The sequence below is a fragment of the Diceros bicornis genome, chromosome 2 (assembly GCF_020826845.1).
Source record: "Diceros bicornis minor isolate mBicDic1 chromosome 2, mDicBic1.mat.cur, whole genome shotgun sequence".
Taxonomy (NCBI): domain Eukaryota; kingdom Metazoa; phylum Chordata; class Mammalia; order Perissodactyla; family Rhinocerotidae; genus Diceros; species Diceros bicornis.
The window spans coordinates 19,068,023-19,094,452 of record NC_080741.1 but is presented as its reverse complement, the minus strand read 5'-3'; the positions used below and the strand labels follow the sequence as shown (position 1 = coordinate 19,094,452).

The following is a 26,430-nucleotide window of genomic DNA, read 5'->3' as shown; positions in this document are numbered from 1 at the left end:
AGAACCACGTGTTTCTGTTACGGTTTTTAACCTACAATGCCTTTGTGTTGTCATCATTACTTTATGTGTCATTACTGCCCCCAGATGGTAAGCTCCTTGAGTCCTGGGGGTGTATTGTTACCAATTACTGGCAGGAGGCATTCAGGAAAAGTGTGACTGACTGAGTGAATGAATGAATATGAATAAATGAATGAGTGACATTCCAAGAGTCTCTGCCACGGAGCAGTGTTGTGATGACGCACTCAGCCGAGGATCTTTCCTCTTAAGAGTTGCCAATAAAGGGGGGAAATGAGCTCAGATATAAGATGAGGCTGGGCTTTGAACACAGAGACGTAGTGCATGGCAAGCCATGGTGGGCACGCCTGTTGGGCTGTGGTCTTCTGTTTACCATGGTTTCTTTAATTTCTCTTTTCAAGCTACTGCTCCTTTGGGGCCACAGTAGCTCTGGAGCTATCAGATAGAAATGCCCCACCTTTGTCTCTTGTTAGCTAACAGTTCTCTTTCAGTTTGCAGTGATGCAGGGACTTTTCCACCTTTCCCTCCACCTTTTGCAAATAGAGGCAGATCCTTTAGCTGTTGGTAAGCCACTGGGCACACTGGCCTCCTTGTCACCTTCTCATTGTTTTGTGTCTTCTCATCTCTATGTCATCCTTGACAGTAGTCCATTGGAGCAGCGAGGAAATTCTTTTTGAAGGAGGTCACACTGGCTGTCTTATGGGTCAGCCTGTGATGAAGTCACTGTAGAGATATCATTGTATGTGCTGCTTTTCTGAGTGAACAAAATACTGAGAGTTGTTTTGAGTAGGGGTCCCACAGAGCTTTTTCTCACCATATAGCCTATGAACTTGGAAGCTACTAGTAGTATATTAGACTGCTAATCAAAATGGAAATGAAATAGTAAGATAATTACAAAACCAGTACAGTATCCCTTTTCCAGGATATATAATTTCAAACTATGATGATGGCCATGTAGATTGATGTATTCCTTTTATAAAATAATTTAGCAACATGTATCATAAATTTATGTATGTTTATATACCTCTTTTGACCTGGCACTCTCCTTCTGGGAGTCTAGTGAAAGGAATGATTCTAAAGTTAAAAATATGAATGCAATATATCAGATATTGGATTGCATTCAGCAGTGTCAGAGAAACCATTATGTCGTCTTAACAAAATAGACATTTATCTTTCTCACATAAGAAATGAGGAGACTAGGGGGCCGGCCCCGTGCCATAGCAGTTAAGTGCGCGTGCTCCGCTGCTTGTGGCCCGGGTCAGATCCCAGGCGCGCACCAACGCACCGCTTGTCAGGCCATGCTGTGGCGGCGTCCCATGTAAAGTGGAGGAAGATGGGCACAGATGTTAGCTCAGAGCCGGTCTTCCTCAGCAAAAAGAGGAGGATTGGCAACAGATGTTAGCTCAGGGCTAATCTTCATCACACGCAAAAAAAATAGATTCTGACCATCAGCTGATTTGGGGAACACCAACCTTGATTCTTCTGGGTATTTCTTCCAGCCCTTCCGGTCATCAAAGCAAGACAGAGTTACCAGCATAGTTAAATGAGCTACTTAAGGCCCTCACAGGTGAGGTTGAATGCATTACTTTATTCATGCTTCCCGGAACAAGGCGTAAAGCTGAGAATTGTCAGAAATGCCGGGGGTGCCGTGATGTCACTGGGACTGAGCTTCCCTGCGCTGGTCTCACCTGTGCCCTCAATCCGTATTCTCCGGTGATGGCTGCACCTGTTTTATATTGGCCCACCCCACTCTTGCCCACATAACTTTTCATTTCATTATAATTTTGATTCCAGCTGCACATTCAACAAACTCTACCTATCCTGTGGAATAACTTGGCATAAATTACATATTTTGAAAGATTAAACCAGAACCACAAATTAAAACTCTTTTCTTACTAGCTAAAGGATTAAGGAAGCCTTTATATGACTTGAAGTGGGATGGGAGGAGCTAAGGAAGGGGAATGGGAACAAGAGAGAATTTGAGATTAAGGGTCAAAATTAAAATTTAGGAATGATTATGATATTGTGAATAATTGCACATACCAAAATGTATTGCCTGTTCAGAGCACAGATCATGGGTTTAAATGTTCTTTCCACGTGTAAAACATTCTGTTAAAGAATTTTGCCTGTTTCATATGGCCTTGCCTCCCTTTGTGTTGTACAACTTGGCATATCTTACAGGACAAATGCCTGCTACCCAAAGGAAATACGCATATTTTTTAGATCCCCAAATTCAATTTTTGAAGATGTTTTTCAGGCACTGCAAAAGAAAAATGAATGAGTTTGCTGTGGACAAGAAATAGTCTTTTTCATAAGCAGTGCAGTCAAAATGATAGAACATGCTCCTTTAGTATTTGGCATTGCTACAGTATCATTTAATTCCCTGACCTCAATGCTGAGTCTTGAATACTGAAACCATAAAGAGAAAGTGCAGTACATACTCTTCACCTCACACAGCACCTCTGTCTCCTCAAATGAGATAAATGGTCTTAATACACCTTAATGCCAGAAGAAGGGGGTCTGTGTCATTCTAATAAGCTTGAAGCTTCTGGTCCTATTTTTACCCCGTTGCTGACTTCAGTGGCTGTGGACAGAACACCCTCCCCCAAATGCAAATCTACTCCAGCTGGTCTTACGGAACACTCAGGCAGTTACTTCTGAGCCGTCCAAGCAGAATTCACATGAATTGAGTCCCTTTTGTAGGCTTTTCCTTAGCAGGAGATGAACAATTTTTGCGCTTTTGTCTGAAATTCAGTATCTTAGTGAGTCTGACAACCTCCAGTATTTTCTTTAACTTTTCAGAGAAGGAAATTTGAAGGGGAAGGGAGGAAAGGAGCTCTTTGAAGGTGTTTGTTTGTTTTTTTTAATTTTATTTATTTATTTATTTTTTCCCCCAAAGCCCCAGTAGATAGTTGTATGTCATAGCTGCACATCCTTCTAGTTGCTGTATGTGGGACGTGGCCTCAGCATGGCCGGAGAAGCAGTGCATTGGTGCGCGCCTGGGATCCGAACCCGGGCCGCCAGCAGTGGAGCGCGCGCACTTAACCGCCAAGCCACGGGGCCGGCCCTGAAGGTGTTTTTTGTCCTTTCAAGTTGACTGAGTGAGAGCCTCCCCCAGGGCTGTTGGAGGACTCCCCAATGAGGCGAGGGTGGAGAGTTGATCTGCACTGCTTTCTCACTCAGTCCCCACGGAGGGAGGAGCAGACGGACACTCTGTTCCTCAGTGTGCTAGGAAAGTACCCATGCAGGTTCTGCATCAGGAATGCCTTTATAAATCAGAAGTCACACAGGCCTATTCCTTTCGGCTTGTAGTGTTGGCCCACATGAATTAGTAGCTAGTATTTTGAAATGGGGAGATTTCATCTAAATGTCTGGCTTCTCTTGAAAATTTAGGGAAAAAATTTTTGAGAGGATTTTCAGTTTCTTTTAAAAAAAGAGTGGGGGAGAGACCTGTTTTCCTGTTGACAATTAGCTGGAGCCACTATTCCCTTATGATTTCTAGTTCACCATCGTCCCTACTACTCCCTCTAAACCTCTAGACCTGAGACAGAGAGAGACACTATAATGGTGCTCACACTGTTGATCACAGGTTTGGCGGAAAGTGAAATATTTTTGCACAAACTTGAGAAAATTTGGAAGATAGGAGGGCCATAAGTTTCAAGAAAAATGAGAGAGAACATTTATTTTTGGAAGTGAAGGATATTCCTGTATTTAATATGCAAAGCATCTGTATCAAAAGAATTTGACCAAAAACACCACTATAACCCAAACTCAACCCTGTGGACACACAGGACACATACATCCATTTATGACTTATGGCATAAGTGATCCTGAGAAACCTTCATATTTGCCTTTTTGAAGGAAGCCAGTGCTCATGAGGCTGAAGCCCTGGGTGACTTGCTGAATATCAGTTCCTTCTGTTTTCTTGGTTCTATCCCCAAATGCCCAAAAGCTTGTCTGTACACCGTTAGCTCAGGAGAAAGGACAGACGCATACACTGTGCCAGGCACGTGCTTTACTTCATTTGATTCTCCCAGCAATACTCTAATTTCGATGTCAGCCCCATTTACAGATGAGAAAGCTGAGGATCAGAGAAGTTAAGTAACTTGCCCAAGGTCACATAGCAAAGCTACTCAGTGGCAGCCTGCCTGATTCTTTCTTCTATACCGTGGTGCTCGTGCTGCTCATTGAAATGCTTTCCCTGAATTATTACTTAACACGGTGACCTTTGCTTTTGTTGTGGGTTGATAAGGAGCAGCCACAGAATATGTGACTATTCTGTTCCCATTCTATAAAACTATTGAGGATGCTAATGCTTAGGTTTGTATTTCAGAACAAGATTTAAAATGTACTTCTATTTATGCAGCCAGAAAAAAATGATGCTAGCTATTGTTTTTTGCTTTTATTTTCAGGAAGCTCCAAGGGGAGTGTATTATTGCATCTTATGGTAAAATTAATCCCCCCTTTCTGCACATAATTTTGGATCTATCTTTCTGATGTCATTAATGTGCTTTGACATGTTATTAATTCTGGTGTACAGGTTGTATCTGGTAGTAAGCTTCTTCAGATCCTTTTTAAGAAAGAAAAAGGTATAAATTATAAGTAAGAACCTTAAAGTTCAATTTATACTCCTAAGAGTAATTTCTAAATCCAATTTAAATAAGACACTGAATTTAACAAACGGGGCTATTTAGCCCTTTGGTTCATTTCCAGCTTAGGGGCAGCAAAGTTAAGAGATGGTTGGTGAGCTCTGACCTGATGTGTCGTGTCTTGCCTTCTGCTAACTCGCACTGAGCACTTACTGTGTGCCAGGCTCTGGGGCAAGTGCTTTGCATGCACTGTCTCAGTCTTTGCAGCAAGCATATTAAGTACCATTCTTACCCCTTTTACAAACAAGGAATCCAGGTATCAAAGCAGTCAAGAGATTAGCTCACAGTTTCATAGCTGGTGGGTTTGATCTCGAGCAAAGACCTTGACTTCTTGGTGTCTGTATCCTCAGCTGTAAAATGGAGGAGTATGCTCCTTTCCAAACTTCTTCATAGGCCTGTGATGTTAATTGTCATGTCAACTCTCCTATTCCTCTCCATCCTCGTTACTTTCCCAGAGGGTACTCTAAGGTATGTTGGCCGTCCGCTTAGTCAGATCTTCCCTTGTCCAAGAGAGATGAAAAGCCATTGTTATGTTTTGTTCAGGCTCTACTGTTGGCCTGGATCGTTGGTCATCTTCATTCTTTGCCTCACAAAATATTTTAAAGCTCAACTCAAATACAGTTGATTCTCACTATTTGTGGTAGTTATGTTCTATAAAGTTGTTATGAGCACTGAATTAGTGAATACGGAACCATTGCTCCCAGGGAAATACCGGATTAGGTTCCATTGAATCTCTGGTCACATTTTTATCAACTGATCAATACATAACCTTGTTTTATATGTTTCTGTTTAAAGACACTTTATTTGATATGTATTGTTGATTCATTAACTTTGAACTCAAGGCCAACAGCACTATAACTGATGCTTATTTAACTGTAGCTTATTTAAGACGCTTATTTTGTCCGTGAGGCCCATCACAGCCTTCTTGCGCTAAGGATCACTAAACAGCACTTCAGCACTATGCTTGGGGGCCATTTCAAACAGAGATATCAATCAAATGCTAAGAACGTGGCACTAAATAGCCTGCGGAAAGGCCGCTTGTTTACAGTATGCAAGCTGAAACAAGACAGAGCATTGCCTTGCTGGACCTCAGCCAGGGGCATGTGTGTCGGGCACCTCAAGTTTTTCACCAGTCTGTGCATGTCTCCAAATGCTAATTTGTCTCCACTGCTAATGCAGTGGAAGGGTATTGATTTCGGATTATAAATAAATTTTAGGGATATTAACTTTTTGCTTATTATAAGTTGAACATTTTTCTAATGTTCCATTTGTATTTTTACTTAATTGTAGTGTTTTTTGGCATGTGATTTTTTGTCATAAAGTTTATCTACCTTTTTCTTTATTGCTTCAAACTTTCATTCAGAGTTAGCAAAGCTTCTCTACTCCCAAGTAATAGAAGTTACTCATGTTTTCTTCTAGTACTTGTATACTTTAGTTTTTACACTCAAATGTCTGACCCATTTGGAACTTAATGCTCATGTGTGGTGTTTGGAATGAGTACAAGTTTATCTTTTTCCATATAACTGCCATTCTCTCAACAATTATTTAAAAGTTCATCTTTTTGCCCACTGATTTGATAGGCTACCTTTATCATACCCTAAATTTCCATATATAATCAGCCTATACATGTGTCAATATCAAATTTTTTTAATTATAGAGGCTTTACAGTATGTTTTAATGTCTGGTAGGGCTGGCAGTCCCTCCCTCCCCTAACTCCACCTTCTTGAGTTTTTTATTTTAGTTTTCCAAGATTTTCCTGGCTATTCTTCCTTATTTGTTCTCTATGAACTTGTCATTTCAGGTTAATTTGCATATAAACTATCAGAGGTTTTTGTTTGGCTGTTTATTACTTTTTCTCTGCTATATGGACATTTCTAATTGCAACTTAAGTGGTCTGTGAAAGAGAAATTTCCCTCCTGAGTCAACAGAATGGATATAACTGTCCCATTTAAGCCAAAGGGAGAGGCAGGATTTTATTAGGCTCGCTGCCGTTAAGGAGTGGTTCAGGCTACTTGCACCTCCTTGCTCCCCCTGTGCTAATAATCAGTGAGGTCCCCCCGTGCCGCTGTCTCTATGCGTTTGGTCAGATGTTTTCATCATCTTTTTCTCTCATTTTCTTTTATTCAGCCTTTTGGCTCTAAAACTGTGTACTTTCTTAGGATTTCCACCCAGAAATTAGTTGTCATCACTGGAGCTCCTAAATTATTCCATGAGAGACCAGATAGAATTAGTGTTTCCTACTGGACAGTTAAAAAGAGGCTTTTGATGGAATCTCATTGTGGCTCTCCATCTATCCAAAGCAGCACAGTTGACCCAAGAAACTCAACAAGAAACCATCATTTGAACAGGGAGTGAGTTCAATTAGGTCACAAAATGAATATACAAAACTCAGTCATTTTCATATAGAGGCAATTAGAAAATATAATGGAAACAAATTCCATCACAGTGGCAAAAACATAAATACAAAATGCCAGGAATTAACTCGATAAGACTGTAGTACTTAAATGAAGGAAAAACACTACAAAACTCCACAGAAAGACTTAAATAAAGATTAATTTTGAATAAATACTAGGCCATATGGTGCTTATAGTTGGGGTAGCCCTATAACCCAGATGATCCCAAGTGTCCCAGATTTATGGGCTCAGTTGTTTCTTGATATGAGAATAAAATGGCTCTCTTCCATGCCTTGTAGATTGTCTGTTTCTTGAAAATCTTTAAGCATTTCCAGAGATGATTGAGGGGCATATGTTCCCCTAGATCAAATATTAACTATAGCTATTTCTTTGCTCTCCTGTTCTGGATCGTTCATTTGTTTATTCACTATACATTTATTGAGTATGATAAGTAAATGACAAGCAATAGGATATATTGGAATATATGAGGAAGCCATTTGGTATAAAACGAATTTGGCCCGAACTTGTTTATCCGAAAGGGCCTGACGTGGCCATCGAGCATACATTGTATATCTGCTTTAAGTATTTACTATGTCCCAAAGGCAAGAACAATGCCCTTAAAGATAAAGATGTAACTTCCCCCACATCGGCACTTCCTTAAGGATAAACATCATTCCCTAAACTAAGGATTGATTGCTAACCTGCTGTACTCACCTTGTGACCACCCACCTTGCGACCACCGACCAGCTGTGTTCCCGCTGTGTTCACCGAATTGCTGTGCCAGCAAAGCAATCTTGTGACTATTGTAAAAGGGACATTCCAATTATATGTGATGCTTGCTATTTGACAGTAGATAACTACTCTGTACACCCCCACTTCTTTGGAGTGCTCCATTCCTTTGTGAAAGGACTCTCCTGGGCTATATGGTCCTCAGGGTTGGCTCATAATAAACTCGCCCCAAGTTTGATTTATAGGTTAGTTATGGATTATTTGTGTCGACAAGTACTTACCATGTCCTAAGCACCCCATAGATGCCCACAAACCATCGCTTATAGCTCCTGTGGCTCCTACATCTGTTTCCGGTCACCTTGTCTCAGGACAGTTTCTTTTTCATTGCCCAGCTGAGCACACCAACACAAGGATATTTTGTATAAGATTTTTGCTGATGTTTTAAGGATACTAGTGGTGGATAAGTGTTGTGGGGGTGGAAGAGGACAGATGTAGTGTGTAAGTACAAATAGCATAAAAGAAGAAGCAATGAAAAATTAAAGACTACACATCTTAAAGGTCATGGGTCATCCTCTGTGGGGAATTTCTCACTTTATCCTTTATTCTTAGTTCCTGCCTGCTGCTGTCTTTTGGAATTGCCTCTGCCTGTCTCTCAACATCTCTTGTTTATCATCTCCTCAGCCTCTGTGATTTCTGAACTACTTAGCCCCACTTTCCTAGCCTTTGGGAACTCAACCCTCCTATTATTTTATAATGGAGAGCAATTTAGCTCTCTCTTTCTCCCATTCTTACTCATCCAGATCACACTTTAGGGGGGCTTTTATTTGCCTAACCAAAGAAGTCATTGAGCTGTTGTATCCTGCCCCCACCCCCCAAAAAAGACCACTTCTCGCCCTCTGAAAGGAATTCTTCTCTCCAGAGCTACAATCTTTAAAATATCATTTATTTTTTTTGTCACCACACTTGGATTTTAAAGAGATCAACTCTCTCCCAAATTAATAAAGTAGAAGATAATTCCAACTATAACCCAATGATATTTTTTCTGGAATTTAGTAAAGTGATCTTAAAGTTAATTTGGGGGGAGAAACAAGCTTGAAGAACAACAGGACAAATCTTAAAAAAGAAGAGTAATAATGGAGAACTAATTCTACTAAGAGTTTAATTTAAACAACACTTACTGTTATAGTGGAAGAATGAGTGAACAGAGAAGTAAAACATAATACAAAGTCCGGAAACAGATCTAAAGGAAATCAACCACACCAGAGGAAAATACAGGCAACTATGTCATCTTGGACTAAGGAAGGCTTTTCTAATCATGGTAATATGTGTGTGTACATTCTTACAAAAATTAAGGGGGAAAAAAGCATACTTTACCGCATGAATGAACCTTAAAAACAGTATGCTCAGTGAAAGAGGCAGACACAAAAGGTCATTTGTTGTATAATGTTATTTATGTGAAATGTACAGAATAGGCAAATCCGTAGTAGATTAGTGGTTCCAGGGGCTAGGGGAGGGGAGGATGGGAAATGACTGCTAGTGAACATGGGAGTTTCTTGTTAGAGTGATGAAAATATTCTGGAATTAGGTACTAGTGATGGTTGCACAACTTTTAAATATACTGACAACCACTGAATTGTGTATAAAGGCTGAATTTTTTAATACATGAATTATATCTCAATAAAATTTTTTTTTTTATCAGTTTCACTTGGGGTATCATGAGGAAAAAAAACCCAGCATGCCAGTAGAGAACAGTTAAAGAATCTGTTAAAGAAAAAATATTCAGTGACATTTGTTAAAGATGATAAGGCAAACTTTATTCAGGACCATCAATATAGGTATAGGGCCCACTGCAACAGGATTTTACTGTGAGGGAAAGAGATTGGGCTCAAATTCTAATACAGCATGGGCAAGTGAGAATTTATAGCCAAGGAGCAGGTGGTCATTGGATGGAAAATTGCTAAGAGGAAACATCAGGTGGTTCTGGCTAAACTGACATAACAGGATTCTTGCTGAAGACAGGCCAGGGTAATCATCGCCTGGGGGATGGTGGAAGATGAGGGGCCTGATCCAATAATGAGGGTGATTAGATATTGAGAGTGGGAGGTTCTGGTTAAATAGACTTAGCAGAGTTCCTGCTAAAACTAGGTTTTACAAAGAAGTGTATGGATGGGCCTAGGAGAAGGTTCGGGAACCTGACTAAAGAATCTTTGTCAAATGTGAATTAAAAATTTTAAAAAGACAAATGACTGATAAACATATGAAATGCAAATTAAAGCAATGAGGTGGAATATTTGCCTACTTACTTGGCAAAGATGGAAAGAAATTACCCATCATTGGGTAGGTTGCAGTCTAATTGATAGCCTCATATACTGGTGGTATTGATGAAGGGCAATTTGGCAATATATTTCAAAAGTCTTAAATTGTGTCCTTGTGCTTTCATTTCTAGGAATTTATCTTAAATACTGTGTGCCAATTAAAATACAGTAGTAAAGTAATAGTAACAATACAGGAAGATGTTTCTGCTGCTAGGGAGAAAAATTAGAATGCATAATACGTTAAGTGAGTCAGACCAATAGAAGTGTACATTCGAAAGACTGGAGAGAGAGATAATTTGTATTTTCTTGTATATTTATATTTTCTGTTTAGCTGTATTTTTCAAATATTCTATACTGGAGGTATCTCTTGTAATCAGAAAACAATAGAAAAGTTATTTAATATAATACAATTTCAAGCATGGTGAAGCTTTTTGGGTTATTTCGTTTGGTGAGCACCATAGCGGAAATGAGTGTAGAAATTTCTTGTCTCTCCTGTTTCAAGACTCAAGATGCGGGGGAGGTAAATTAGAAGTCCTCAAAAGTTCCACAGCCCGATTCTCACTCTCTAGTTGCCCATCTGAGTTTCCTTCAGTGGTGTGTATAGTTTGAGGATTTGACCAATTAATTAATTGGCAATTTAGTAACATAGACTATTATAAATTAAACTGTGGTATATCCATTCCAAGAATTTTTCTCTTCAAAGTCAGGCTTTACAACCAGGATCATGTTGAGTGGAGTTCTTTCTGATTATTGACTGGAATTATGTTCCCTGTATGTAACAATTTTCTTCTCCCAATTTCCTAGACAGAATCATGAATAAACTGGAGGACAAGAAGGACCAGATGATACCATGAAGAGAAGTTTACAGGCCCTCTATTGTCAACTGTTAAGTAAGTTGATGTTGCATTTCTTCTCTGCTAGAACATACCAGTGTTATTGTCTGTCCAGTGCCAGAAACTTACACACTTTCTAGAGGAAGACCGGAGTTTGGTCAATGAGGGAGGACAATAAATTTTCCCTCTGCCTTGTCTTCTATTGCCATTGGCGTCAGTTGTAATGTAGACTCCGTTTTAATAATTCTAAATTGGCATGTTAAGCATGGTTAATTTGAGAAGGAGTGTTAAAAACATTATTGCTCTTGGTTTTGTGGCAGAATAAAGAGTGATCCAGTATGGCCCTCTGTAGGTTCCTCAAGGAGAGGGAATGGTAGGCTGTTTTATGGATTTTGTCACATAGAACCCAATACCATTGAGTGACTGTACAGCCTTTGCCTTGAATGTTTTGCATAATTATGCATGTTCTTAAATAATGAGTGGTGAAAATGTGATTTCTTTAGGTTTGGCTGTAGAATGAACAGTGTTTGGTTATGACTTTCTGCGTGTTGCTTGTGTGTTTTGAGGATTGTGCCACAAAGTGCCAGTTGCTGCTTCGAGACTGTATAGCCTTTGGGATTGACATTGTTACTGAGTAAATGTAAAAACCAGTACCAGTTGCTGGGTTTGATGTTCAGATTGATCCATTTAGGAGAACAGGCATTGCCCACTCCAGGTCAAACCAAAGCCATTGAGTTGGGAAAACTTGGAGTTCCTTGCGCTTGTCTGGTTCTTACTGAAATAAATAGAGGACCTGTCTTCCCTAGGCTGAGTGGCTCCTTGTTCACTTTTGCCAAGAAAATAACATGAAAAGAGATTGAGATGCAAATCACCAGTCAGCCCTTAGAATTTAGCAATTCAGGTTGTTGCACCCCCCAGTGCAAAGCACTTTTATCTACAGACAGCATTCTGGTTGGATTTTAATTGACTCATTGCTGCTACTGAATTCTAATCCTTGAAATACAGATCTGTTTTCAGCCTGGTGGAATGTCGCCAAGAGTTAGAGGGACTTTCATGTTCTTTCTCCATGTATGCTATTGGACTGTAGGTTTGTTGCTTTTTTTTTTAATGATAAGCTTGCTTGTTAGAGAAAAGGCTTTACAGATTGAAGGAGCAATGTCGTCAAGGAGTGATTACTCTGCCTTGATGGGAGAGAGGACATTTGAAGGATAAATAGGATTGCACACACAGACCCCCCTCAAGAAGGGGAGGCAGGCTTTGCAGGCAGAAGAAACAGGAAATGAAAAAGAGCAGAGTAGATTTGGGAGGCAGCAGAATGTTTGTTGAGTTCACCTATGCTGATTGTATGCCCCAGGTTTTGCATTATATTATAAGGTTATATATTATTTGAAAGGCATTAAATAAGTATTCTATGGTTCAGAGTCAAGTTTTATGCTATAACAAGGCCCATCCTCCCAAGTGGAGCATATGTGAAAGCTCTAGGGGATTTCCTCAAACGCTATCTGGATAGCTGCGGAAATCAACTTAGTCTTAATACTTTCATTGTTTGCAAGCTTGCCCAGAAATGCAAACAGCCCGGAGTGGGTTTCCTGCTGGTTAGGAGGTAGGTAATGGCCCTCGATAAACCACCCTGATTACTAGATAGCTGATTGTGGACAGGAACCCAGCTTTGTACAGAGCTGGGAGGGTGGAGCACGTGGGCACTAGATTCAATTAGTCTGACTCCAGAGAACGGTTTTCACAAGTTCACTGAGATGAAGAGCTGTTATTTATAGCATTTTTTTTTCATGAGAGGAATTGGATATGTAGTAAAATCCTAGACAACTTAAACTCTGGCATGCATACATACACATACAATAGCTCATAGATGTCATTGGTCAGCCTGTTATTAAATTATGCCTGGATTAACATTGTCTACAAACAAAATTTTTTTTAATGTCTAACATAGACTTGAGAACTACAGAGTTACCATAAACTTAGTATGTTACTTTATGTAATTCAGCAAACTGATGTTTTTATCTTGGGGAAAAAAACCTGATGAAGAGAGTGTTCTGGATATCTTTTGTTGCATAACAAACCACCCCAAAACTTTGTAGCTTAAAGCAACAACCGCCGTTTATTTTGCTCATGAATCTGCAATTTGGGCAGGGGTTGGCAGAGACTGTCTGCTCCACAGTGTCTAGGATCTGGACTGGAATAACTCCAACAGCTGGAGGCTGGAACAGCCGGGCCTGGCCCAACATCTTTTTTTCCCTGAGGCCTTTTCACATGACAACATGGGGCTTCCTCACAGCATAGTGGCCTCAGGGCAGTCAGACCTCTTACATGGCAGCCCACAGCTGTGATGCCAGGGCAAAAGCTACAAGGCTTCTTATGAATTAGGCTTGGAAGTCCCAGAGCAGTACTTCAGCCACGTTGTCTTGGCCAAGGAAGTCACTAAGACCAACCCTGACTCAAGGCGAGAGGGATTGGACTCCACCTCTCAAAGGGAAGAGTAGTAAGAACTTGTAGTCATCTTTAGTCTACCAGAGAGAATATCTATTTAAAAAAAAAAACAAGCAATTACTCACTAGTGTTACTAGTGGACATGAGCCAGTTCATGAGTCATCATTATCTTCAGAGAAGCTGCTCTTCTGGAGTGCCTGCTGTGTTCACAGACATCTGCTGATCAGTTACCTGCATCACCTCATTCATTCCAGGGGTAAGTGCTTCAGGATGAAGAAGTGTTACCAATGCGTAAGTTAAGGACTGACCCAGGGTGACCGGGTAGTGAGTGATGGAGTTGGAATTCACACCCGAGTCTCTCTGTCCTCTTTGTTTGTGCTCATTTTCTCTCCCACCTAGTGCCTCCACCACACACAGGAAAAATCAGCAGTGTGGCCCCTCTGCTGTCCCTATGTCTAGACAGGGGTGGTTATAACCATGATTGGTCAAGTTTGCTTCCTATTGGTGATGTCAGGTGGGGCTGAAAAAAATACAGGCTCTCTCTGGATCATTGCATCACGATCAGCAGTCATTGGGGCTTGCGTGAGCCTGATAGGGGCTGAGGGATGCAGTCCTTGGCAGGCAGGGCAATTGAGGTTTTAATATTTTACTTTTATTACAACTGACTGTCTCTGCCTTTGTCTTATTTCTTGGGCTCCATTCCACAGTGAGTGTTTCATCCTCCAGCTTTAGCCCTTTGGGAAGGTTTCTCACATTCTATATGATACCTTGGAACAACTGAAAGCATAAGGATGAGGGTGGTGATGAGAACCTTCATGGTTATGTAAAAACCAAATTCTGTGTTCATTCTTCTTTTTTATGTAATAGAGTAGGTATGAAGCTAGTGCTAAGAATACCTGGGTTTTGAGCCAAAGACAAGCGTTCAGATCCTGGCCCTACCACTTAGTAGGTGACTTATGTTAGGTGAGTTATTAACCTCCGTGAGCCTCATATGTAAAATGGGAACTGACCATCCACCACATAAGATATCAAGATAACACAGCATATAGAAGGACTACAATAAATGCCAGTTCCCTTACTGGGCCTTCCTGTCTGGAAGAGAGGAGTACACCCTAACTGGGAGCTCAACTGTAACTGACATTTGCATGGGACTTTCTGGTCACAAAACTTTTTTACAGAATTTGATCCTCACTATACCTTACAAGGCACATGGGACATTAATTATCGTTGATCTCATTCTTCAGAGGAGGAAGTTGACATGATCAAGGTTGCCTTGCTGAGGGCATGTCACGATTTTTTTTAAAAAAAGTAATAGGGGAGGAACCAGCCCGGTGGCGTAGTGGTTAAGTTTGCATGCTCCGCTTCAGTGGCCCAGGGTTCACGGGTTTGGATCCCGGGCATGGACCTACACACCATTCGTCAAGCCAGGCTGTGGCAGCATCCCATATACAAAATAGAGGAAGATTGGCACAGATGTTAGCTGAGGGCCAATCTTCCTCACTGCCCCCCCGACAAAAAAACCATAATAATGGAAAGTAAGGAGTATCATCACAAACCTTTAAGAACATGACACTGCTGGAGAGGCACTGAGTCATGAGTTAGCAGATTTGGTCTTTGCCTGGGGGCTGTGTACTGGAAATTCATTGTGTTACTTCATTGTTAAGAAGACTAAGACAATTACTATGGTCTTATAAAAATAAGTTTTTGTATACCAATATCTATTCAAGTCAAAGTTGTTTGGATACTTAGAGTTAAGGAGTGATTATGTTTAGTAACTTGTTTGCTCCACATCCAGGCATTTGTATTTCTTAAATTGTGTTCTGTATTTTTGCTGGTACATCCTGCTTGCTCACTCCTGCACCCTCTGCATATACTGGACTGTGTTGACCACACAGAGTAACCCTTTGCTCAACCCAAAGACCTGTCCACAGGCCCCTATCTTACTCAGGAGGAGGAAGAGAAAGAGAACTCCTGGTGTGGATTTGGGCCCCTAACCTGTAGAATTTAGAAGAAAAAGATACCACCTTTTCTGCCCTCTTTATCTGGGACATGTGGATTATGTCTGGTCTCAAGCTTGAATTATGCATACGTATACTCCAAAGTCCATATTACCCACCACTCTAGACTCTTCCAGGCTAGAGTAAAATGAGGAACTGGTTGAGCATGGAGTTCATTTCTGACGGAATGATCTGCCTCTCCTCTGATCCCTCCAACTGAGCAGAAGACTCTGAAAATATTTTAAAGTGAGCAAACTATCTTTGTGCCTTTTCAGCTCTAGCCCTTCTTGTCAACCAGCTACCCTGTGACTTTATTCTTCCCTCCAGTCACTTCTTAAACTAGAAATATCCATATAGTAATGTCTTCCACAAGGGATTAACATTTTTCCTCTCTTTTTCCTCCATGCTTGTCCTTATCCCCTAGTAGACCCAAAGTCCCCACCATGGTCCCTGCCTAGGCCTGTTGTCCTACCATGGTTGTGATCTGAAGTTCTCATGTGTTCCATTAAGATGGAAAGCAATCTGACTAAACTAGTTAATGACAAGGTGTGCTTCATTGACTAAGGAGAGTTAAGGAACTTCTCCATAACTCTCAGGGATATTTGCATTTTTAAGGAAATCAAATTTACCTTCTTAAGGCAACTGCTATTTTGGTATCGTTCTAAACAGTATTGAGTATATCAATTTAAACAGGTAAGCTTCCCAGGGCCTGTCCATTTGTCTGGATCTCCCTGAGTCATTGGTCTAGAATCTTCAGATCATTTTTCTTTATGGCTCATTCCTTTCCTGTTTGGCCAGCTAAAATCAGAAATGATCTTCTTATGCCTTATCTGTACCCTATTATCATTATCATTCACCCAGACTTCCAACCCTGAATGCCTGAAGTCATCCTTGCCTTGTTCTCTGCCCCACCCTGCATGCATTTGGATACCAGCTGCCGTGGACTCGAACATGAAGCCATTCATTTCTCTGCATCCCCACTGTCTCTGCTTAGTGAAGGGCTTCCTGTGGTCTTGCCTGGACCCTTTTTTTTTTTTTTAAATTTTGGTAACATTGGTTTATAACATATAAATGTCAGTTGCACATCATTATATTTCGATTTCTATGTAGATTACATCGTGTGCACCCAAAGACTAATTATCATGCATCACCATACACATGTGGCCTGGACCCTTTTAATAGTCTCCCTGCTTGCTGCCCTATTATCAAGCCACCTTCTTCTAATTCATCCTGCAGAATTAGCTGCCTGTCATCTGCTGATAATCTTTCAATGGCTTTGCTGTCCAAGAGCTGCAATTCTCATAGTGTGCTCCAAGAACCCCTGGCCATCCCTGAGACCTTTTCAGGAAGTCGGTGAGGGTCCTCCCTTTTCCAACTACATATCTTCATGAAACCAGATTTTCTTTTCTTCATATACTTCAACCATATCGCAATAGATTACAGAAGCTGATATGAGAGCCAGCTAGCTGTCTTTCATGAGCCAGATGTTACAGAGATTTATAAAAATATAAAACAATGGCACCCTTCTCACTAATTTTTTTTGTTTTAGAAAATATGGTTATTTTTTCATTAAAAATATTATTTGTTAACATGTAATAGTTTATTGTTTTTAATGAATTAATATTTTTGTTTTTCAGCTTTAATTTTAAATACAGTGAATATTAGTAGATATAATGCATATAAACAAGGGCTCTTTGTGGTCCTCAATAATTTTTAAGCATATAAAGGGGTCATGAGACTAAAATGTGTGAGAACCAGTGACCTAAAAGGTAAAGCCTAGATTTCTTAGGTTAGCATTTAAGACTGGTTAATAGTCTGGTCCTGGACTATCTCTTCAGCCTCATCTCTCCCCACTTCTCTCCTTCATGTCCCCACTCTTAAACACACACACACATACACACACACACACACACACACACACACACACACCACTCCACCCAGTGGATGCCCACAGACTATCTCTTCAGCCTCATCTCTCCCCACTTCTCTTCTTCATGTGCCCACTCACACACACACATACACACACACACCACTCCACTCCACCCAGTGGATGCCCACAGTGTGCTCCAGCCACCATAACTGACATTCTGTCCCCACGAAATATTTAGGTCTGGGCATGCATGTACTTGTTTTCTTGTTTTCTAGCTCTTCGGTCTTGGGGACTCCATTTCTTTCATTCCTCTATCTCTGGTCTAATCTAGAGCTTGACGCATAGTGAGACTCAATATATGTTTACTGTAGTTACCATATTTCATCAAATCTAAGATGTCATTAATTGTAAGGTACACTGTTATTTAATGAATCACTGAGAGAAAAAATGCTGCTTAAAACTATAAAACTATGACACACCATCAATTACATCTTACGATATGGAAGCACATATATGGATAAAATACAGAATTATTAGGACGGATTATGACTAACTGGGTAATGTAGTCCTTGGGTTCTGCCACTAAATTGTCCTTTAGAACCAAGTCTCAGCAAACCTATCTATATTCCCAGCTCCCACCACAGGTGAGCCCTGTGTTGCAAAGCACCTTCCCTTGGAAGCTGGAGAGAGACCAGATTAGCTGGTCTGTCACTAACTGAAACTGGCTCATGTACTCTATCTTCATTCTGTTTCTCCTGATAAGTGAGAGGAAATTTTCCCTGAGATTAAGGAGGGAGAGTTGATATAAATCGTGAGTGACGTGGTATTTAGGTCCAAAGAAGTGTTGACTCCAGAAGTGTAGGCTCTTTTAGATGTTACAGGCAATCATAAAGATATTACACTGTGTATGCATTTGAATGAGAGATCATTTCCTCCTTCTCCTCCTCTGCCTTTTAAACTTCCTGGTCATAATCTCCATGGGGAGTGACAGTGTGGCAGCCATAGTTAAGGGCTCAGATTCTGGATTAACACTGCTTGGGTTCAAATCCTGGCTCACCACAAATTCTTTTCCAAGTGATTTTCACCCCTTCCCATACAAAACATATCAATTTGAGCATACTTCCACTGCCAAACAGCTATTGGACTGTCTTTTCACCACCCTTGCAAATCTGTCACTCCTGAGATTATTGAAGACTGCTGTTGAAGAAATAAAAGAGCATCCTCCATTTAGTAGCAAAGAGCAGTTCATCAGCCTGCAGTTCTCTCCTGCTACCACCAGTGGCTATAATAATGGTAATGACACGTTTGGTCTTCAGTCAACATTATGGAAATGGAGGCATCCGTTTCATCGACACTGCAGTTCAGTATTTTAGACTGGATTACTCTGATTGGCTTTCATTAGTGTTTCTCAAACCTGGCTGTACATTACAATCACCTGGGGAGCTTTGAACACATCCCCTTGCCCATACTCCACCTCAGATCAATGAAGTTAGGATCTTTGGGGGGGAGAGGTGGGGAGTGTGGGGCCTGGGCAACAGTTGATTCTAATGTGCAACCAGGGTTGAGAATCACTGGCTTAGAGCAGTGGTTTTAAACTTAATTGTGTAGCAGAATCCCCTGGAGGGCTTGTTTAAACACAGGTTGCTGGGCCCTGCCCCCAGAGTTTCTGATTTAGTAGATGTGGGATGGGACAATAGTTTGCATTTCTAAATTTCCAGTGATGCTGAAGCTTTGGTCCAGGGACCATACTTTGAGAATCACTGTCTTAGACTTTTGAAGGGCTATCCTGGAGCAGGAGGTGCTCTCAGCTTCCCTGCATCACCTGAGCTGCTTGTTGGTAAAGCGGATCCTGGAAGAAAAACAGTGTGCATTAGGAGGGAAGAGGAGAGAAGGTGTCAGGGAGAGAACCAGCAGAGTCACAATGTTGTAGGGTTTGAACTTGAAGTTTCATGTCACTTTCTAGGATACACTGAAAGTTAGTTTTTACTCTGTTTTAAGAATGAGATGAGTACCAGGAGTAGGCTAGCTAGGGTTGTAAAGCAAAGGGAAAGCATAAGAGTGGCCCTTGGCTCTGAATGTTCACTGAAGTGGGCCCCCTTTAGGACTTGATTTTATGAGACTCTTTCTTCCTCACTTCATGCTAGATAATTCTTTTACAAATCTAGAATTCAAGGCTGGATTTTTTTTCTTTTTTCCATTATGAAAAGATTTGCAAATGTTCTCTAAGAAGAAGTTTCTTTGGTTCTGAAGGATAAGTCATTCACACAGAAAATTTGAGGACATTACACTTTCAAATGTGACATTAACCCAGGAAGTTTAGGCATACTGGATCCTTAAAGGTGTCATGTTGATTTAATGTCTTTTACATTTTAAGTTGTGATTTTAAATTTGCATAAGGCAACAACTTTCTTCTGCAGATTAAACAAAATCTTAATAAGACATTCTCATTGTAAGCAATGCCAGTGAAGACTGAGGAATAAAATATTTTAAAGAAATTCAATTTTATGTCTTTTGAGTACATTCCATTACATGGTTGGCAGGAATGTAGGTGAGAGAAGTGCTCACACTTAGTGGGTCTGTTGACTTATGCAAATTTAAATGTTAACTCTTAGTGAGTAAATTCCTTAAACATAGGGTAGGACAGAGCATAGAATTTGGATTAAAGGATGTACCCTGAGTTCTTACTTCTTCTCTAAGTGGTTGTGTGGCTGTGCACAGAGTACTTAACCTCTTGGAGTTGCCTCATTTTCCTAAACTACATTACACAGATGATGAGTATAATGTCTACCTTGAGGATCATTGAGAGTTAAATGAGAAGGGTATAAAAACATTTCGTTAAGTTGTAAAATGCCTTCCAAACATGGGTTATTGTTTTACTACTTTCCTTAATTAACTTATTTCTTTTGTTATATTGTATTATTGTTTACCAAATCCTATTTAAAAATTTTAAAAAGAAATGTGAAAGACAGTCTAGCTTGTCCTCGCCCAGATTCCAATTCAGTAGAACCCTCGCTAATGCACATAAGCCTCGTCCGTGGGGACTGTTCTATCAGGGGGTTGTCTAGCTTATCAGGATCTGGTAGAATTCTGAAAGATTTTTCTGAATAAGAGAAGTTAGAGCAGAATTTTTAAAAGAGAAAAGGGATTTTTTTGCAGCAAATTCATGTTGGCTTTGTAACAAATCTTCTCTGCAAGTTTTCTGAACCATTAAGTCATTGCCTTTACAAATGTGATGGAGACTGAAGATTCTTCAGTCTAGAACCCAAGAAGCTCCCTAAACCTAAGACACATTGCCTTCGCAGCATCATCTTTCATGTCTCCCTTTCCTGTTCTCCTATTCCTCTTCCTTGTCTTTGGGTCTTTTCCACCACCAAGCTCTCGCCTCTCTTTGCTCTCCCCCCCTCAGAAGTTTTTGAGCTTTTTTCCTGCAGGGGATAAATCCTTTATCTGCTGCAGTGTCCTGACAGCTTCTCACAAGTGAATCGCTTGCCTTTGCTCTGGCTGCACCAGAATATCACCCAGGGTATCCTGTGAGCTGTGGCCAGTCTCATTATCATTTTCTCCCCAGCATCGTCATCAGTTTCCCCATCTGTAAAATATATTAGCTTCCTGTGGCTGCAGTAACAAATTACCACAAATTTGATGGCTTAAAACAACAGAATTTTTTTTCTCACAGTTCTGGAGGCCAGAGTCTGAAATCAAGGTGTCAGCAGGGCCACACACCTTCCAAAGGCTCCAAGGGAGAATACTTCTTTGACTCTTCCATTCTGGTGGCTCCAGGATGTTCCTTGGTTTGTGGCTGCGTCGCTCCAAACTCTGCCTCTGTCTTCACGTGGACTTCCCCTCTTTTCCCTGTGTCTCCCCTCTCTGTGTCTTTTATAAGGATGCTTGTCATTAGGGCCCACACGGATAATCCAGCATGATCTTATCTCAAGATCCTTAACTTAATTACATCTGCAAAGACACTTTTTCCAAATAAGGTCACATTCACAGATATCGGGGTTAGGACTTACACATAACTTTTGAGGGACCACCATTCAACTGACTGCAGCATGATATTGCTGTACTTCATAGAGTTGTTAATATAGTGTATGGAGCACTTAGCATAGTGCCCAGTTCAAAAAAGGTGCTCAGTAAGTAGTGGGTGCGGGCCGAGGAGTGAGTAGGGTATGAGGAAATGAAACCAGTGAGTTTATACAGCTTTTTGGAGAAGTTATACCATAAAGTGAGGGCAGAAGAGGGCTGTAGCTGTTGATGGATAGAGGGTAGAGTGTTTTTTTAAAAAAGACAAAAACAGTGATTTGAGCTGGTATGCAAGCTCCCAGGAAGGATTTGCAGGGACCAAGTGCTGTAGGGCTGTGAGCTTCAGAGGACGTGAGATGCCCGTTGATGGTGAGCCCCCAGGGCAGGAGCGGCTCCAGGTGTGATTCCCGTGCCCATTTGTAGCTGGCGCACAGGATATGTTTCCTGACCTTGCCAGTGAATGCCCATGCTGGGTACATAATTGTGTCATGTTTGATGAGAGGAGGCAAGAATGAGAGTCCCCTGTCTGGTGATCAGTGAGTCTGGGTAACATTGAGCATAAGTGCTTAATGATTTCCCTGAGATGTTCTTTCAAAGTCAGACAGCTGTATCCCACAGGGCAGAGCCCGGGCCCCATGCTTGCAGCTGCAGGGTCTGCTAATTATAAGGTGGCTCAGGAGAGAGCCTGGAGCCCTCTGAGATGAAAAGATGCTATATGTTACTTTGAAATTCCTTGGTTAGATGAAGAAATGAGAGTGTACCCACTTTCCCCAAAAGGCAGAAAAGCAAGAGTCCAGAAGTCTCCTGATAGGGGACCAGTATCGTGCCCCACGTGCCCGTGGGGTCTTCCCCTGCATCCCCGGTTGTAGTGGGAGATGATGAGAGGACAGGGTTGGAAACTCTAGGTCAGGTGCTTGAACAGGGGTGGTAAGATTCCAGCTCTGGCCTGGAGGTCATTGTGAGGCATGGACAGCCCCCCGAGGTTGGGGAGTGCCAGCTTGAAAGGAAGTCTGAGTGGCTAGGCAGGTTTCTTTTCTGATCACCTGGGGTCACATCTAGGCAGCCCTCACCACGGCATAGGAGAAGCCCTGAGGTGGAAAAAGAGGCTCAGACAAATGCAGTCACATTATTTCATTGATATCTTATTGTTATTTTGACCCGTAATAAGGGCAAAATAATTGAACTAAAAAACAAAACATAATACTTATTTAAATAGCTTAGCTATAGAAATTCCATAGGGAAAAAAAGGTCCCATATTTCGCCCAAAAACTTGGTCTGCTACTGTGAGGACATTGAATTTCTCTTTTTGGCATATGTCTTCAGCCGGGATCCCTGGAAGCAGACCTTGAGCCCTGAGACAAGCATGTCAGGACAAGGGTCCTGACAAGCATCTTGTTAGGAAGCCTTCCCAGGAAACCGTCCGGGGCATGAGGAGTGGGCCTGGAAAGGGAAGGAGGCCCAGCAGGATGCGCTATCAAGCAAGCCCCACAGAGGCTGACTTGGGCATAGTCTCTCCTATGAGTTCTGGTAGGAGTACAGGTCAGACCTTAGACTTGTCCCCATTACAAGTGACAGAGCTGGAGTGTTGTATTCCTGGGTTTGTGGGTCTTTGGATGTGCCAGGCACTGTGTAAGCACGTTAAGTGAGTGACATGCACGTTATCATGTTTAATAGTTCAACACGCAAAGAGTTTGAACAGTGCCATAAATGTTGGGTTATTCTCACCACCATCATCATCCCTTCCCCTACTCTGCCCATTTCTCTGGGCTTAAAGTAAAACCTCATCTCTCTTCGGATCCTAAGACCTTGTTCTCATTCTTATGCATCATATTACAAATATAAACAATTACATCTCCCTCCTTTCCCCTACAAGTCGCACTCCTAAGTATCATTCTTTGAGAACAAGTCTGGAGTTCCATCTGAAAGCTGGAGATGAGCGGCGAAGGGCTGATTATGAAGCTGTCTGTCATGAAGTCCCTTGGTTAGAGATGTAATTGAAATTCCCCCATGGATGTGGGGAAGTCCCATGGGCTTCTCTTGTGCATTATTGAATTGTGATGATAAGTGAGTGTGACCAGGTATTTTATTCTTTCTCTGGAGATGGGGCTCTTACAGACATGGTCTCCTTGGAAATGTTTTCCCATGGGTGAAACTTTGGCAGAGTCATTGCCTATCTGAGAATCCAGATTTTCCCAGTCAATGGATACTTCAAAAATATAAAGTTCTGAAAACTAGGAAGTTTTTTCTAGACATCTGAGGGAGTTGTAGTATAATTATAAAGGAAGGCGGGCAGTCTCTGTGCAGGACATCTAGTTGTTCTTGTGAGGAAGCTGGTCCAGATTTTAGAGAGAAACACTCTTAGGTGTGCACCAGGGAATTTAGAAGTTTACCCTCTGATTCTGTATGAGAATGAGTTGTCCAGATGTCAAATAATTTTCATTAAAAAAAGAAGGGGGAGGGGCCGGCCTGGTGGCGCAAGCGGTTAAGTGCTCACGCTCCGCTGGGGCGGCCCCAGGGTTCGCTGGTTCAGATCCCGGGCACGCACCGATGCATCGCTTGGCAAGCCATGCTGTGGTGGCGTCCCATATAAAGTGGAGGAAGAAGGGCACAGATGTTAGCCCAGGGCCAGTCTTCCTTAGCAAAAAAAGAGGAGGATTGGCAGATGTTAGCACAGGACTGATCTTCCTCACAAAAATTAAAAATAAAAAAGAAGGGGGAGGGGAAGAGACAAAGGAGACATCAGTTTAGGATTAAATCTTGAAGCAGATTAGAGGTCAGGATATTTCCATTTGCTTCCTCTTTTGTTTTCCAGGACAGGATTTTTATTCCTTTGTATATATGGAAAAGTCATAAAATCATATACTCTCAGAGCTGAAAGGAAGATCCTTTAGTAATTGCCACCTCATTTAACAGATGAAGAAACTGGTGCCATCCTAAGAGGATAGGCAACTTGTCCAAGATCCAAGCCTGGTTGATGTGAGGGCAGAAGCTTACATGTGGGGCCACGGATTCCTGGTGCAGTGCTCATTCTAGGATCTCCTTTCCTACCACCCTCCACCTTGCCTTGTACTGCAGTCACACCAATTTTCTTTTGCTTCCTCAAGTATTCCAACTTATTCCATGCTTGGGGCCTTTGGCCAGTCATTCCTCCTGACCTGGCATGACTGGCTCCCTGCTGCTCAGAATGTCCTCCCAGCAGCTTCCTCACCACCCAGTCTCTCTCCATCACATCACCCTAGTTTAAGTTCTGTACAGCACATGGAGTTACCTGATGTTTTCCTTTGCTCTTTATTTTTTATTGCCTGCATCTGCCTTTGGAATGTCAGCTAAGAGCCAGTACACTGTATTCCCTGCCTAGAACAGTGCACAGCATATGGAAGATCCCCAACAAACACAGCATTATAATGGAATGAAGTAGAGGAACAATGGGCAGTTGTCAGGTGAGACTCCACGTGGAGAGGATTGGATTATGGTCTAGATCAGCACTGTCCAATAGACAGAACGCAAGCCATGATATTAGATTTTCTAGTAGCCACATTAGAAAAAGTGAGAAGAAATAGGTGAAATCAATTTTAAAATTTTATCTAACCCAGTATATCCAAAACATGATCATTTCAATGTGTAATCAGCATAAGAAATTGTTAGTAAGGTATTTTGGTTTCGTTTTTTCATACCAGGTCTTTGAAATCCTGTGTTTACTTTGTACTTACAGCACATCTCAGATTGGACACTGAATTTTTCATCAAAAGTACTTGATTGGCATTTAGTTTCATAAAATTTACAGTTGAAAAATTAGATTCATAGACGTAAAATTTTTCTAATGATTGAATTACTTATCAATTTTAAAATTTTAATTAGTTAAAATTAAATAAAATTTCACCACCAGCTGGGAGAAAATATTTGCAAACCATATATCCGACAAGGGGTTAATCTCCATAATGTACAAAGAACTCACACATGTGAACAACAAAAAAAAACAAATAACCCAAATCAGAAAATGGGCAGAGGTTGTGAACAGACATCTTTCCAAGGAAGGTATACAGATGGCCAATAGGCATATGAAAAGATATTCAACATCACTAATCATCAGGGAAATGCAAATCAAAACTACACTAAGATATCACCTTACACCCGTGAGAATCGCTATAATCACCAAGACAAAAAAGTAACAAACGTTGGAGAGGATGTGGAGAAAAGGGAACCCTCATACACAGCTGGTGGGAATGCAAACTGGTGCAGCCTCTATGGAAAACAGTATGGAGATACCTCAAAAAATTAACAATAGAAATAACCTTATGATCCAGCTATCCCACTTCTGGGTATTTATCCAAAGAACTTGAAATCAACAATCTAGAGAGGTTTATGCACTCCTATGTTCATTGCAGCATTATTCACTATAACCAAGATGTGGAAGCAACCCAAGTGTCCATCAACAGATGATTGGATAAAGAGGATGTAGTATATATATACAATGGAATACTACTCAGCCATAAAAAAAGACAAAAATCATCCCATTTGCAACAACATGGATGGACCTGGAGGGTATTGTGTTAAGTGAAATAAGCCAAATGAAATAAGCCAAACAGAGAAAGACAAACACTGTATGACTTCTCTCATATGTGGAATATAAACTAACACACGGACAGAGAGAACAGTTTGATGGTTACCAGGGGGAAGGGAGTTGGGGGGTGGGCACATGGGGTGAAGGGGCACATTTATATAGTGACTGACAAATCATAATGTTCAACTGGAATCTCACAATGTTATAAACTATTATGACATCAATAAAAAAAAATTTTAAACTTAGTTCTTCAGTCACACTAGCAACATTTCAAGTGCTCATTGCCACATGTGGCTGGTGGCTGCACAGGTCTATATCTGTTGCATCAGACTATTGGTTTTGAAATTCCTCTGCCGTTCCTGCCCTACGTCGGCCCTGTGGTACAGAGCCTGGTGTGTGGGCACACTGAGGCAGAGCACCAGGGCCTTGTGCCAGGATAAATGACTTGTGCCTCTAGCCCATCGATTTCTTGGCCATTGTGTTAAGAGAGAGAAGTTGGTGGGTCCTTTTAAGACCTTGAGAGTAAAGTTGATTTATTCTGATTTGTTCTAGAAGAAGGCCAAACTCAGGGGATTCTCACAGTGCCCACAGAGAATGTAC

The 26,430-nt window shown here is 41.2% G+C and overlaps 1 protein-coding gene across 4 annotated transcripts in view; it reads left to right on the top strand.

The window, feature by feature from the left end:
- TMEM108 (transmembrane protein 108) overlaps nucleotides 1-26,430 on the top strand; it is a 306,238-nt gene that overhangs the window by 146,322 nt on the left and 133,486 nt on the right. For 3 of the 4 annotated variants that reach the window (XM_058552977.1, XM_058552984.1, XM_058553003.1), the window contains one exon: nucleotides 10,906-10,991. In XM_058552977.1, the coding sequence (XP_058408960.1) occupies nucleotides 10,952-10,991 (40 nt within the window). In that variant the 5' untranslated portion in view covers nucleotides 10,906-10,951. The remainder of the gene's footprint in view (nucleotides 1-10,905; nucleotides 10,992-26,430) is intronic. The other variant, XM_058552994.1, reaches the window with a different exon arrangement.